Here is a 16,682-nt window from a genome sequence, read left to right as displayed (position 1 = left end):
TTGGTATATCAGATCGCGGGTGTCGGAGGTACGGGACGGAGATAGAAACACTAACTATTTTCATCATAAAGCATCTCAAAGGAAAAAGAGGAACCAGATTGCGGGTCTGTTTGATAGTACGGGGGTCTGGCAACCAGAAGAAGCGGACATTGAGCGAATCATTTCGCATTATTATGAAGACTTATTTGCTACATCAAACCCACTGCCAGGAAATATTGAGGAGGTCTTAAAGCTTGTGCATCCAGTAAATAATGATGATATTAATAGGGAGCTTTGGTGCCATTCACGAAAGATCAAAATTTTGCGGCATTACAACAAATGCACCCATGCAAAGTCCCAGGCACGGATGGCATGCATGCAATCTTCTTTCAACGGTTCTGGCACATTGTAGGTGATGACGTTACTTATTTAATTTGACAGTAATATTTTACATGGTTTTTCTTCCCCTAGCCATGTTAATAATACTAACATTGTTTTGATCCCTAAAGTTAAATCACATACTACGGCGGCAGAATTTCGGCCAATTGCTTTATGTAATGTACTCTATAAATTGGTGTCGAAGGATATTGTAAACAGGTTAAAGAGTGTACTCCCCGATATTGTTACAGAGAACCAAAGTGCTTTTGTACTGGGATGACTTATTACCGATAATGCACTTATTGCTATGGAGGTTTTTCATTCTATGAAGAAGAGAAGTCGTGGGCGGAGGGGCTTAATAGCAATTAATCTTGACATGAGTAAGGCATACGACAAGGTCGAATGAGGCTTTTTGAGGAAGCTTCTCTTGACGATGGGGTTTGATGGTAGATGGGTTAACTTGATCATGGATTGTGTTACAACTGTGACTTACTCCTTTGTTCTCAATGGGGGAGTATTTGGAGCTGTGACACCGTCTAGAGGTCTCCGTCAGGGGGATCCTCTTTCCCCGTATCTTTTTATACTTGTTGCTGATGCTTTTTCTAGGATGATGCAGAACAAGGTGCAAGAGCGAAAATTATATGGGGCAAAGGCTAGCCGGAACAGACCTGAAATCTCACATCTTTTATTTGAAGATGATAACCTACTTTTTACTACATCCAACCGACATGAATGCTTAGTTGTCGTTGATATTCTTAACCAGTATGAAGCAGCATCCGACCAGAAAATTAATTATGATAAGTCGGAGGTTTCTTTTAGCAAAGGAGTGAGTGCTGAGCGAAAACAAGATTTGATGACGGTTCTGAACATAAGGTAGGTAGACCGACATGAAAAATACCTGGGCATTCCAACCATCGTGGGGAGATCGAAGAAGGCTGTGTTTGGAGCTCTACTTGATCGAATATGGAAAAAGTCACAAGGGTGGAAGGAGAAATTTCTATCACGTGCGGGCAAAGAGGTACTTCTGAAGTTAGTGATACAAGCCATTCCGACTTATCTCATGGGAGTCTATAAACTCCCAACCTCGATTATTCAAAGTATCCATTCGGCTATGGCAAAGTTCTGGTGGGGACAGAAGGGGACTCAAAGGAAAACACACTGGAAGATTTGGGAGATCATATGCTCCCCAAAGTCTTTTGGTGGTATAGGCTTCAAAGACTTATCCGTTTTCAACGATGCCCTACTAGGCCGACAGGCATGGCGCCTAGTGCGCGCTTCGGAGTCTCTTTTGGGAAAGGTAATGAAAGCAAAATACTATCCAAAGTCCTCCTTTTTGGAGGCTTACTTGGGCTACTCTTGTAGCTATTCTTGGAGGAGTGTGTGGAGCTCGAAGGCTTTGATCAAGGAGGGTATCATATGGAGGGTAGGTAATGGAGCAAACATTGATATTTGTAAGGGGCAATGGTTAGCGGATGAGGAAGGCATATTTGTTATGAGTACATGAGGAGGTGGAGGATTTACAAAACGTGAGTGACCTTATCAATTTGGAGAGCATGGACTGGAATGTGGAAGTCATTGAGGAGCATTTTAATGAGCGTGATACACGGTGCATTTTATCTATTCCCATAAGCTGAAAAGGACAATATGACGAGATTACTTGGGCATATTCGAATGACGAACATTATTCTGTAAAAAACTATTACATATTGGGCAAAGGGTGTAATCTAGATAATTTTCACAAGGCTTTTGTAGACATATGGGACATGGAAGCGAGCCCAAAAGTCCGCCATTTTTTCTGGCATTTGTGTACAGAAACTCTTCCAGTTAGGATCTTGTTAAAGGTTCGTCACATGGTGGAGAATTCTAGGTGCCCGTGGTGCAATACGGAAGAGGAAACAGTGGGTCATGCTATTTTTTATTGTATTAGCGTGAACGAACTATGGGAGGAATGTGGTTGTCTGCCTATGAAGGAATGGAGGGAGGCTAGGAGTATGTGTAACCTGGTGGAGAGTTGGGAAAAAGTTGAGGCAAAAATGAGACAAAGAGGATGCTTCCTTGCTTGGTGTATATGGGGCGAAAGAAACCAAAAGGTACTTGAAGATAAATTTACACCAAATGCAATTATTATTGAGAGGGTGAATAGATTAGTGGAGGAACACGACAAGTATACGGCCCGCATTTATAATGCAGCGAGACCAAAGGTCGGACGGAGTCCGAAGTGTTGGAAAGCACCTCCTGTAGGCATAATCAAGCTTAATGTTGACGCATCACTCACACATGAAGGTTGGATAGGTCTTGGCGTTGTTGCACAAGATCATGAGGGTAGAGTAATATTTGCAGCAACGCGAAGAACAAGAGCCCACTGGCCCCCGAAGATAGCTGAAGAAAAATCCCTTGCAATGGAAATACGCCTAGGAAGAAGGTACCGGATACAAAATGCAATTTTGGAGTCTGATTCTCAAGTTTTAATAAACCGTCTCTCGAAGGGTGCAATCTACTTTTCAGACCTTGACTCTGTTTTAGGTGATATTTTGTCTATAATGTTTGTTTTAATTCTATTATTTGGTCTCATGTATGAAGAGAGGGCAATAATGTAGCTCATCACCTTGCTAATCTAGTTCCATTCGGCGTCGAACAAATATGGGAGAATCATCATCCCCAAGAGATCGCCACATTTGTAACCAAAGACATTTTGTCGCTTACTTAATATACTAGCTTACGTTTCCCCTCAAAAAAAAAAAAAATTTAGGTGATAAGTGGTTGTTTGGTTATCAATTGTTATTTTATTGAAAAAGTAGATGTGATAGGACTTAGTGAATTTTTTTTTTAATTGAATGAGAGAGGGTGTGGGGACAAAACAATTTTTTAGTGGGAAGAGAGAGACAATATAATAATTTTGGGGCCATTCCTAATTTAGAAGTGTAACAACTAATCTGGGACGGACGAAAAAAAGAAAGTGTAACAACTAATCTGGGACGGAGGAAGTAACATTTACCACTACAAGAAATTGTAACATTAACGACGGGAAATCCCGTCGCTAAAGGTCAATAGTGGTGGGATTACCTGTGAACCCGTTATAAAAAGGGGCCGTCATTGATGGAAAATTTCATTGTTAGCTCGTCGTAAAAGGCATTTGCGATGGTTGTTCCCGTCTTTATTTGGTTGTTTTTGCGACTGAAATTTTAACCCGTCGTTATAGGGTTGTCATTAATGATACAAATTCTTGTAGTGTACAATGCTAAAAATAAATATGTATACAACAGATTTAGAGAAAATACATAATTGTTACAATCACAACATTTACTATTTTGTATCCTAAAGCACAACTCGTACTCCACCTGACACCGTACTGGATAGGGGTTGGATAGAATTAGCCTAATCACCACGCCGATCGGCTACTCCGGCAACACAACTCTCCTATTCCTAGATACAGAAACACCACTAGGAAGTAGTAGAGAAGGGAGCCTTGGATACATTAACACCACCAAGGGGAGGGAGATTATACTCAACCTAAAGAACACTCAAAGTGTTTGATATATTTCTCATGAAAAGGATTGTCTTCAGTTGATTACATCCATGGCTATTTATAGGCTTAATCCAGTTACTCTTACACCTACATAATTAATGCATTCAAACGAACATAAAACATAAGTCAATATTATTGTGATGAGGATGAAGTTTTCAACCGTTGTAGGCATAGGGTGGCTATAGGGGGTGGCTATAGAATGCTTCTTGTCAAATATTGCGTTCTCATGTAGGACTTTGTCACCACCACTTTTATCTTGACGCGAGTAGTGTTTCGAAGTATAACCCTTCGCAATTTGCGCATGAATTGTTCCTACCGACAAGTAGATGAAAAACCCTAATCCCGCATGAATCTAGATCACCTTCCCAATTAATGAAACATATAAAAAAATATTATCGTCCATAGATGAGAATCAAGAACCTAGAAAACAATCTATGAAAAACCTTGAAAATTGTGAACAAACCAACAGAAATGAACGGAAAAAAGACATAATTCGAAGAGAAAACAAAGAAAAAACATGAAGGGCTGAAAATAATCTAATTTTTCAAGAAATTAGACTATTTTCGGCCTAATCAACCAAGAAAACTGAAACCCTGAGTCACAAAGGGGAAAAAATATGTAAATACAATCTGATCAGAAAAGTGTTAGAGTATGACACTTAAAATTGAGTTGGTTAACATTCATATTTCATTTTATTAGACCAAGCATTAATATTTTTAATTAAATTACAAACATATGTAAAAAGGTTAGCTTTCTATTTAGATGTGGGAATAAACAATAAGATCCGATCCATTTGATATATGAATTTGATCCTGTACACCTGGTTTTTCATTTGTAAAAGATCATATATTAAAATTAAAATTATCAACTTTCAAATTTTTTGGACATCTGAAATATTTAGAAAATATCGGATATATAATCCAATTTTTTACAATGAGATATTTCGGATAGCAAACGATTACTTATGACCCATTACGGTTCCGAACCTCCCGTGACTATCACATCCTAAAATGAGAACGGAGTACTAATATGAGCCTCTAGAATAATAAAATCGAATGGTCTAAATGATTCTCGCGGGATTATTGACATTTTTATAATATTGCAACTTTTTAAATTGGTTCCTAGTTTCATTACTTTTAAATATTACTAATTTACTTTATACGGAGTATTATATTTTCTCGTTATTTAAAGTTCTTTACACTTAATATTTGCACGGACTCTTATGCAATAATTTACCACTAATTTATCTAGTTCCATAGTGAAAAAATTATTAAAAGCTGATATTCTGAAAATAAATATTGAGACTAATCTAATAATATCTTACATGAAAACATTTTGATATATATAATAGTGACAATTTACGGTCAAAGTTTTCATACTTTGGAAATATATTATAAGGCGTAAAAAACTTTTAGGAATAGAGGTAATACTAGTTTTTCCTTTACATTTAATTGCAGACGCAATAGATCGGATAATTAAACCAAAGCAATTTAATCATACTCCTGGAAAAATATGGGAAAGATGTAGTAGGACAGATAAAACGAGGAAGAAAGAGAAAGAAATGGTTAGGAGTAGTCACTTGAAAAGTTGGAAAGGCAACCCATTATTTGGTTGGTAGTGAATAAAAATTCCAACATTTACGATTTTTCCATTTAATGAACCGGGATAGTTAGAGCCGTTAGAATTTTCATTTGAACGTTTCAAATTCCTTCACATCCTTCTCATTGTATCTTCTCATTTGACCCAAAATCATTATTGGAAAAATGTATGCTAGAGTTAGAGTACTTTAGGGATCACTTAATCTCCAATGCTTCGTGTTCCACTAAAGTTAGCCTTTGAACGTCCAATTGTCATCTAGCCTAAGAAATTGTTTAACTCGCTCATAATTAGATAAAATTGCTTTAATTTGTGGTCCCTTGTACCACTAAGTGTATTCACCATTCCCTCGGAAGTGAAACTCTACAAGAGACCTAAGTTATAATTATGTTTTGTTTAATAAGTGAAACCATGAGCCACAAGTGTATTGTGTTGAAAAATGAAGTTCTTATTTTCAATTTAAATAAAGTTCCTTCTTGTATTGCAAAATCCCATACGAAGGGAAAAAGAAAAGGCCAAAAACAGTTAAAAAGTTAAAAAAAAAAAGAGAAATATGAAAAACAAAAAGTTCAACAAAAGGTCAAGTTGTGGATTTTCCCACACTTAGTTTGTAATTGTTCATGTCTGAAGTAGAGGGAACTCTAAAGGGGTTTATTCATACATTTAGGGGAGCTGGAATATCACTTTGAATTTTCTTAACCTAAGAAGAGTTCTAAAAACTTTTGAATGACTAGATGTGCTCTAATGAACCAAGTAAAAGTGTTGAAAGAATTGTCCTTTAGCAATCTAGATTAGTCCTCCTCTCTACCCCTAACCTTTGTATACATTTGGAAGAATTTTTTTCTGAAAGTCATTAAATTGTCTTAGTTTGTGGACCACTTCTGTAATGGGTTGACTTGGCATGACCGTGCAAATTTGAAAATTGTGAAAACAAAAAGGTTGTTTCTTTATTGATCTTTTCAAGTGAGTTATGGGTGAAACTTGATGAGCGACATTTATGTCGCTCTTAGCTTAGGATTTTAGTTCATTCTATTAGCATTTTATTATTATTTTCGCTTAGTTTTATCGTTTTTAGTTCGTTTATTGCATTTTTGCATTTATTGTTACATTTTCTCGTCTTGCGTATATTTTAGTCGTTTTTGCTCTAAATATGCCTTTTGTGCGCATTCTTGTTGCGTAAGAGTCATTTTGAGTATTAACGTGTTAATATTGTGTCATTACGCTTGTAGACGAGTTATATGTTTTACGATTTGTAGAAATGTTAAACGAATTAATATTTCGATTTTCGATTATTAATAAAATGCTCTACGATTTTATTGAATGTGCTAGGCGAAGCAATCAACTTGGCTGCTGTTGTTTGAGCCTCGTCGCTGCCCACAAGTGCACGAACAGATCAGTAGTTGTGCACTCACAGCAACAGCTCGAGCAGAACAATAGCAGCGTCACAACAACAGCTCGAACAGTGCAGTGCAGCAATAGCCCACTTACAACATCTATGCACGAGCAACAGAATAGCCACACAACAGCAAGCCTTGTGGCATCACAAGCAGTCACAACAACACGCTATACATCAGCACCACAACACAGACCAAGCAGAACAACGCAGAACAGACCCTGCAGTGCAGCAGAATAGCGCAGAACAAGCAGACTGCAGTGCTGTGCGATCGAACAGCTTGCTGTGCGATCGAACAGATTGTGTGCGAGCGAGTTACAGGCTGTGTGCGGGCGAGTTTACAAACATAAGCTCTGATTTTTGGTAAACGACCGAACACACTCCCTTGTGCGACCGAACAGACCTTGTGCGACCACACATACCCCCTATTTGATCGCACAAGTGCGCGGGGCTGATGATATAAGAACTTAAATCGCAGCAAAGTTGAGCAGTTAGAAAATCATGTAATTAGTTTTTAGTTTCATTTTTAGATTTTAGAATTAGAATGCTAGAGAGAGAATTAGTTTAGGGCTTAGATTAGAGATTAAGATTAGGATTCTTAGCTTCAAATTCTTGATTCTTAGTTGAATTCAATCATCAATTTTCAGATTTCTTTTCTCTTTCTTTTGAGCTTTTTTCTTCATTTTTGTTCTTCAAGTTTGATGCAATTTCTTCAATTCAACGTATAATTCTAATTCTTCTTTTGATTTGTTCTTTCAATTCTTTAATGCTTCATTAATTTCGTTTATGCTTTGATTTCATGCTTGAATTCTAGAATTAGTTTCATGTTTTGAATTTCATTGATTTTCCCCCAATTTTTTGGATGTTTGAATATTCTGATTTTTGTTGATTCAATTAATTTCTTTAATTCAATTAGATTCATGATTAGGATTAATGTTGGTTTAATTTTGATGTTAATCATGCTAATTGAGTAGTTTTAGTCTAGAGGTTAGGGCTGAAGCCTTGGGATTGAATTTGGGGAATTTCAGGGAAACTAATGATTGCTGTTGTGATTAAATGTGATTTGGTGATAGGATATCCATGACTAATTGAGCGGTAGTTGCAAATACTATTTGATTGGATTTAATTGGAATATGTAGTCTAGGTTTGGCAAGACATTGTGAGCCTATTTTATGCAAGTGAATAGTGGTTCCTATTATATGCAAGTTATCTAGTTTAGGATTAAGCGAAAGCTCTTCCATAGATTAGATGCTTCGCGTGCTTCATCCGAGAGGTGGCGAGCACGTCATTCGATTCTATTCCCCTATACACTAAGTCGTTGCATAATCATGATTGTTTGGACCTTGTTCTTCCTTTGATTCAAATTCCATTGCCGATTCCGAAATCTCTAGAATCTCTTTCTTTGTTTGTATGTCGTGCTTTTCTTGCTTTCATTAGATTAATACAAAAACTCATTTTCCATCCGAACTAGCTTTTGAACATATTAGATTGAAAAGTCAAACATATTCAATCTCTTGGGACGATCCCTATACTTGCCGCTATAGCAATATAGCCGGTTAGGTAGTGGTTTATAAATTTTGTTTGGTTGGGTGATTTTCTTTTCAATGATGGAAAAACACCTTATCAAAATGGCGTCGTTGCCGGGGATTGGTATCATTGTTTGATTTTTCATTCTAGTTCTCTAGTCTAGTTCATTTTCTTTTCTTTTCATTTCCATTTAAAAATCAAAAAAAAAATGTCAAGAGTGTTCTATATTCCTCAAGGTGTTCATGAACCATTTTATATGTATTACAATAGAGTAAGTGCGGTCATTGAATATCGTCGCACCCATGGAACTGTTAATGGTTTAACGGGATGTGACTTTTGTAATGCCATATATTATGGAGTGAATAGGGAAACATTTGAGATTCTTCAATCCAATTGTAATGGAGAGCTTCAACACATGCATTGGAGAGATGCCATGCCTTTCTTTACGTGGTTTGCTTGAGTTCAATATTGTGATTCTCATGCTTATTCTCGTGATCTTTTGCATCCTTGCATGAATGTCAGTGATTTCCCTCATGTTTCTAATGCTAATGCTCATGAGCTTGATGACAACCATTCTCCCCATGTTGATTCTCAAAACTCCTTGCATTGTGAATTTTCAAAATCTTGTCCGTGTCGCAATTATATTGGTGATGATGTTTATGATTATGATTATGATTCATGTTATGCTAAGGATGATAATCAATCTAGTGATGAGAATGATGTTGATAATGGTGAGGTATTGAACCTAGAGGTTGTTCCTCTTTCTCCCACCTCCCCTCCCTTGAGCGAAAGTGACTCTCACCCCATTGATGATTGCCTATTGAATATTGAGAATGATTTGGTCCATTTGGGATGTGATAGTTCTATTGAGGATGTCATTGAGTGTGAAGCACCTAATTTGGTGGTTTCGGATGATTCCGAGATTTGTTATGAAGTTGATGATGTGAATTTGGTTGAAAAATCCCTTGTTGAGATTTCTTGTGCTCCTTGTGATGTGAGTGAAGTTGTTTGTGAAACTTGTGTTCCCACTCCCTACCCTCATACCCCTTTCCAAATCAAGAAACTCGAGATTTATCCTTCCTTTCCCATTTCACTTCCTTATTTTCTCCGAACCCCACCACTTGAGGATCTCCCACCCTCCATTCATTCCCCTATGCCTTGTTTGACCAATATTGAGGAAATTGGCTCTCTTTCCACTCAAAAAGAGTTTGTTGAGGAGCATGAGGCTTCTCTTATCCCTTTTTCTTCTTATTTTCTTATTTTTCCTTTTGATTCTTCTTACTCTTGGCACCCCACCCCCTTTAGGCATAGAGTTGCATTTTACTTTGTGCATGTTTCTCATTTGACTCTTGCCTACTTGTTACACTTGGATATGTTTGCCATTGCATATGACAAACTATTGCGATCGTTGTTGGGGTATTTACTAGAGGTAAGAGGCGTCAAGCTAATGACGTAAAACGAGCGCTTCTCGGGAGGCAACCCGTGGGTTTTGGCCATTTGGCCCATGTATACTAATTTTTCTTAATTTTTGAAGTTTTTTGTGCCTCAAGTTTTCTTGATATTGAAATCTTTGCATCCATCTTTGCCATGTCCGGCTATTCTTCTTGGTGAGTTCGTTCGTTATTACGGTTCTTTGCGGGACTTGCTCCCAGGACATTTCTGGTAATATCATTCTAACTCTCTTGCATTCTTTGGGGTCGGGCATCATAGATGCGGGGCATTGGTTGGACGGGTAGCTGTGCCCCTCCTAGTTTCGTTTTAGGCCTTGAGGACATGGCCTAATTCAAGCTTGGGGGGGAGATTCTATTGTTTGCTACTTTGATTTCAATGTGATGGATTGCTTGATTTTGTGAATATTTTGGATTTTGTGCATATTTCTTGATTAGTTTCATTGATTTTCTTTATTTTCCTTTTCTTTTTTACTTCATTTTCTTTTCCTTATTTTCTTTTTCATTTCTTTTATTTCTTTTTCCTTTTTCGATCTTTGTCAAGGCAAGTTTTTGTAGGTTTTTTAGGCATTATTCTTGATTTGGGCAAATAAAATTGGAACTTGTAGGCTAGAATGCTTTTATTCCTAATTGGTAGATGTTTGCACGGTTTTCAATGTCTTGGGTCGAATCTAGGATTTAGGTGTTAAGAAAGTTGGTTAGAACTTTGGGTAGCATGAGTCTTGAACCCTTGGTTTGTGGTAAGACGGTGTTGATCTCTCTAGTTACTTGAAACCGGAGAGAGTAGTATTTGCTCCCATGTGAGGATCATGTTCATATTAGCCCAAACACTTGTTTACATTTATTGAGTGGCATGGATCCTTGGCATTGACTTTCTTATCTCCCGAGTTTGACTTTTTCCTTCCCAAGACTGCGACCGAACTACTTTAGGGGACGATAGAGGCATTTCTTTAGGTGACTTTTTTTCTTTTTAGTTTAGGACTTTATTTTTCTATTTTTCATTGATATTTTTGTTTGCATTTGCCCCTTTGCTAGCCATTTGAGCCTTGCCCCTTCATTTCTTATAAGCACATTACAAGCCTAATAGCCTTTGTTTTATTTTCAACCTTAGAAGTGATAGTGAAGCCTTGTGATATGATGCTTGATGGTTTTTGAATGATTATGCAAAGTTGTGGAATGATTGATGTTGGTATGAATGACAAAGTTTGGGAATTATGTTGTATATAGTGAATAAATGATGCATATGCAAAAAGAGAAAGGAAAGTTGTGAAAAAGCCAAAAATAGAGAAAAACAAGGCAATAAGAAAAGTTTCAATTGAAACACAAAAAAAAGAGAGAAAATCAAATCAAGAAAAGTTCAAATAGAGTTTTAGTTTAGTTTTGTTGTTGAATAAGCTTGGGGGTACCCCAAATAAGTGGTATGAGTTTGTTTTGGTTCGATTTGCTTGAGTTTAGTTCATTCATTGCGCTTCACTTTAGGTATGAACACCAATTACCAAATTTGTTCCACACCTTACCCCTAGCCTACGTTACACCCTAAAAAGTCCTCATGACCCTTTTGAGTTGAGTCATTGTCGGTGGAGGGAGTATTTGGTCAAGTTTATGGAATGGGATTGTCGTGCTAAGATGTCGAGTAACCCTCTCTTCTCCCTTGCAATTCTTGAGAAACTATTCTTAAGGGTGGATGGGATCTAGAGATTTGACGTGGTATGCTCGGTTGAAGGGGAATTAATAAGTGCTTGCCCTTAGTTCTCTTTGATTGGCTTGAATCCTTCACTCGACTTAGGACATTGGTTAGCATGCATTCGTTTATTTAGTTAGTAATATTAGCATTCTTTTGTGTTCCATAATAAAGGCCATTTTCTTGAATTTTGTAGTTTCATTTTTCATTTTTTTTCTTTCTTTTCTATTTTCTTTTCCTTTCTTTCTTTTTCTTTTCTTTCTTCTTTCTTTTCTTTCCTTTTCTTGGTTTTTTTTTTTTCATTTTAAGTCTTGCCTTGATTCAAATTTTTGGAAGAGTTATGGGTGATTCTCTTTGGAAACCCTTGCGAGATCCCACTCGCCCTCATGAGCGATTGTGGGGTTTAAAGAGTTTGTTGCATGCGCTTAAATGCAACCGTGATTCCTACGAAAGTGGATTAGTGTGCATTCTTGTAGTTCTTATTTTCGTAATTTTGATTTTTAATAAATAAGCTCATTCTCCTCCCCGTTTCTGATTCTAGTTTTTCTTGAGGACAAGCAAAGGTTTAGCTTGGGGGAGTTTGACGAGCGACATTTATGTCGCTCTTAGCTTAGGATTTTAGTTCATTTTATTAGCATTTTATTATTATTTTCGCTTAGTTTTATCGTTTTTAGTTCGTTTATTGCATTTTTGCATTTATCGTTACATTTTCTCGTCTTGCGTATATTTTAGTCGTTTTTGCTCTAAATATAACTTTTGTGTGCATTCTCGTTGCGTAAGAGTAATTTTGAGTATTAACCTGTTAATATTGTGTCATTACGCTTGTAGACGAGTTATATGTTTTACGATTTTTAGAAATGTTAAACGAATTAATATTTTGATTTTCGATTATTAATAAAATGCTCTACGATTTTATTGAATGTGCTAGGCGAAGCAATCCACTTGGCTGCTGTTGTTTGAGCCTCGTCGCTGCCCACAAGTGCACGAACAGATCAGTAGCTGTGCACTCACAGCAACAACTCGAGCAGAACAATAGCAGCGTCACAAAAACAACTCGAACAATGCAGTGCAGCAATAGCCCACTTACATCATCTATGCACGAGCAACAGAATAGCCACACAGCACCTTGTGGCATCACAAGCAGTCACAGCAGCACGCTATACAGCAGCACCACAGCACAGACCAAGCAGAACAACGCAGCACAGACCCTGCAGTGCAGCAAAATAGCACAGAAAAAGCAGACTGCAGTGCTGTGCGATCGAACAGACTGTGTGCGAGCGAGTTACAGGCTGTGTGCGGGCGAGTTTACAATCAGAAGCTCTGATTTTTGGTAAACGACCGAACACACTCCCTTGTGCGACCGAACAAACCTTGTGCGACCACACATACCTCCTATTCGATCGCACAAGTGCGCGAGGCTGATGATATAAGAACTTAAATCGCAGCAAAGTTGAGCAGTTAGAAAATCACGTAATTAGTTTTTAGTTTCATTTTCAGATTTTAGAATTAGAATTCTAGATAGAGAATTAGTTTAGGGCTTAGATTAGAGATTAAGATTAGGATTCTTAGCTTCAAATTCTTGATTCTTAGTTGAATTCAATCATCAATTTTCAGATTTCTTTTCTCTTTGTTTTGAGCTTTGTTCCTCATTTTTGTTCTTCAAGTTTGATGCAATTTCTTCAATTCAAGGTATAATTCTAATTCTTCTTTTGATTTGTTCTTTCAATTCTTTAATGCTTCATTAATTTCGTTTATGATTTGATTTCATGCTTGAATTCTAGAATTAGTTTCATGTTTTGAATTTCATTGATTTTTCCCCAATTTTTTGAATGTTTGAATTTTCTGATTTTTGTTGTTTCAATTCATTTCTTTAATTCAATTAGATTCATGATTAGGATTAATGTTAGTTTAATTTTGATGTTAATCATGCTAATTGAGTAGTTTTAGTCTAGAGGTTAGGGTTGAAGCCTTGGGATTGAATTTGGGGAATTTTAGGGAAACTCATGATTGATGTTGTGATTAAATGTGATTTGGTGATAGGATATCCATGACTAATGGAGCGGTAGTTGCAAATACTATTTGATTGGATTTGATTGGAATGTGTAGTCTAGGTTTGGCAAGACATTGTGAGCCTATTATATGCAAGTTATCTAGTTTAGGATTAGGCGAAAGCTCTTTCATAGATTAGATGCTTCGCGTGGTCCATCCGAGAGGTGGCGAGCACGTCATTCGTTTCTATTCCCCTATACACTAAGTCGTTGCATAATCATGATTGTTTTGACCTTGTTCTTCCTTTGATTCAATTTCCATTGCCGATTCCGAAATCTCTAGAATCTCTTTATTTGTTTGTATTTCGTTCTTTTCTTGCTTTCATTAGATTAATACAAAAACTCATTTTCCATCCGAACTAGATTTTGAACATATTAGATTGAAAAGTCAACCATATTCATTCTCTTGGGACGATCCCTATACTTGCCGCTATAACAATATAGCCGGTTAGGTAGTGGTTTATAAATTTTGTTTGGTTGGGTGATTTTCTTTTCAACGACGGAAAAACACCTTATCAAAATGGCGCCGTTGCCGGGGATTGACATCATAGTTTGATTTTTCATTCTAGTTCTCTAGTCTAGTTCATTTTCTTTTCTTTTCATTTCCATTTAAAAATCAAAAAAAAATGTCAAGAGTGTTCTATATTCCTCAAGGTGTTCATGAACCATTTTATATGTATTACAATAGAGTAAGTGCGGTGATTGAATATTGTCGCACCCATGGAACTCTTAATGGTTTAACGACATGGGACTTATGTTATGCCATATATTATGGAGTGAATAGGGAAACATTTGAGATTCTTCAATCCAATTGTAATGGAGAGCTTCAACACATGCATTGGAGAGATGCCATGCCTTTGTTTACGTGGTTTGCTAGAGTTCAATATTGTGATTCTCATGCTTATTCTCGTGATCTTTCGCATCCTTGCATGAATGTCAATGATTTCCCTCATGTTTCTAATGCTAATGCTCATGAGCTTGATGACAACCATTCTCCCCATGTTGATTCTCAAAACTCCTTGCATTGTGAATTTTCAAAATCTTGTCCGTGTCGCAATTATATTGATGATGATGTTTATGATTATGATTATGATTCATGTTATGCTAAGGATGATAATCAATCTAGTGATGAGAATGGTGTTGATAATGGTGAGGTATTGAACTTAGAGGTTGTTCCTCTTTCTCCCACCTCCCCTCCCTTGAGCGAAAGTGACTCTAACCCCATTGATGATTGCCTATTGAATATTGAGAATGATTTGGTCCATTTGGGATGTGATAGTTCTATTTAGGATGTCATTGAGTGTGAAGCACCTAATTTGGTGGTTTCGGATGATTCCGAGATTTGTTATGAAGTTGATGATGTGAATTTGGTTGAAAAATCCCTTGTTGAGATTTCTTGTGCTCCTTGTGATGTGAGTGAAGTTGTTTGTGAAACTTGTGTTCCCACTCCCTTCACTCATACCCCTTTCCAAATAAAGAAACTCGAGATTTATCCTTCCTTTCCCATATCACTTCCTTATTTTCTCCGAACCCCACCACTTGAGGATCTCCCACCCTTCATTCATTCCCCTATGCCTTGTTTGAACAATATTGAGGAAATTGGCTCTCTTGCCACCCAAAAAGAGTTTGTTTAGGAGCATGAGGCTTCCCTTTTCCCTTTTTCTTCTTATTTTCTTATTTTTCCTTTTGATTCTTCTTACTCTTGGCACCCCACCCCCTTTAGGCATAGAGTTGCATTTTACTTTGTGCATGCTTCTCATTTGACTCTTGCCTACTTGTTACACTTAAATATGTTTGCCATTGCATATGAAAAACTATTTCGATCGTTGTCGGGGTATTTACTAGAGGTAAGAGGCGCCAAGCTAATGACGTAAAACGAGCGCTTCTCGGGAGGCAACCTGTGGGTTTTGGCCATTTGGCCCATGTATACTAAATTTTCTTGATTTTTGAAGTTTTTTGTGCCTCAAGTTTTCTTGATGTGGAAATATTTGCATCCATCTTTTCCATGTCCGGCTATTCTTCTTGGTGAGTTCGTTCGTTATTACGGTTCTTTGCTGGACTTGCTCCCACGACATTTCCGGTAATATCATTCTAACTCTCTTGCATTCTTTGGGGTCGGGCATCATATATGCGGGGCATTGGTTGGATGGGTAGTTGTGCCCCTCCTAGTTTCATTTTAGGCCTTGAGGACATGGCCTAATTCAAGATTGGGGGGAGATCCTATTGTTTGCTACTTTGATTTCCATGTGATGGATTGCTTGATTTTGTGAATATTTTGGATTTTGTGCATATTTCTTGATTAGTTTCATTGATTTTCTTTATTTTCCTTTTCTTTTTACTTTATTTTCTTTTTTAATTCTTTTATTTCTTTTTCCTTTTTCGATCTTTGTCAAGGCAAGTTTTTGTAGGTTTTTTAGGCATTATTCTTGATTTGGGCAAATAAAATTGGAACTTGTAGGCTAGAATGCTTTTATTCCTAATTGGTAGATGTTTGCACGGTTTTCAATGTCTTGGGTCGAATCTAGGATTTACGTGTTAAGAAAGTTGGTTAGAACTTTGGGTAGCATGAGTCTTGAACCCTTGGTTTGTGGTAAGACGGTGTCGATCTCTCTAGTGACTTGAAACCGGAGAGAGTAGTATTTGCTCCCATGTGAGGATCATGTTCATATTAGCCCAAACACTTGTTTACATTTATTGAGTGGCATGGATCCTTGGCATTGACTTTCTTATCTCCCAAGTTTGACTTTTTCCTTCCCAAGACCGCGACCGAACTACTTTTGGGGACGATAGAGGCATTTCTTTCGGTGACTATTTTTCTTTTTAGTTTAGGACTTTATTTTCTATTTTTCATTGATATTTTTGCTTGCATTTGCCCCTTTGATAGCCATTTGAGCCTTGCCCCTTCATTTCCTATAAGCACATTACAAGCCTAATAGCCTTTGTTTTATTTTCACCCTTAGAAGTGATAGTGAAGCCTTGTGTTATGATGCTTGATGGTTTTTGAATGATTATGCAAAGTTGTGGAATGATTGATGTTGGTATGAATGGCAAAGTTTGGGAATTATGTTGTATATAGTGAATAAATGATGCATATGCAAAAAGAGAA

General features: G+C 37.1%; 1 protein-coding gene across 1 annotated transcript; it reads left to right on the top strand.

Moving 5' to 3' along the window:
- The first annotated feature begins 2,120 nt into the window (after positions 1-2,120).
- LOC130471545 (uncharacterized) lies at positions 2,121-2,954 on the top strand. The gene has a single exon (XM_056841742.1). The coding sequence runs from the start codon at positions 2,121-2,123 to the stop codon at positions 2,952-2,954; it is 834 nt and encodes a 277-aa protein (XP_056697720.1).
- The last annotated feature ends 13,728 nt before the right edge of the window (positions 2,955-16,682 follow it).

Source organism: Spinacia oleracea, chromosome 4 (assembly GCF_020520425.1).
Source record: "Spinacia oleracea cultivar Varoflay chromosome 4, BTI_SOV_V1, whole genome shotgun sequence".
Lineage (NCBI taxonomy): Eukaryota > Viridiplantae > Streptophyta > Magnoliopsida > Caryophyllales > Amaranthaceae > Spinacia > Spinacia oleracea.
The sequence above is the reverse complement of the archived record's forward strand: the minus strand, read 5'-3'. Positions and strand labels throughout refer to the sequence as shown.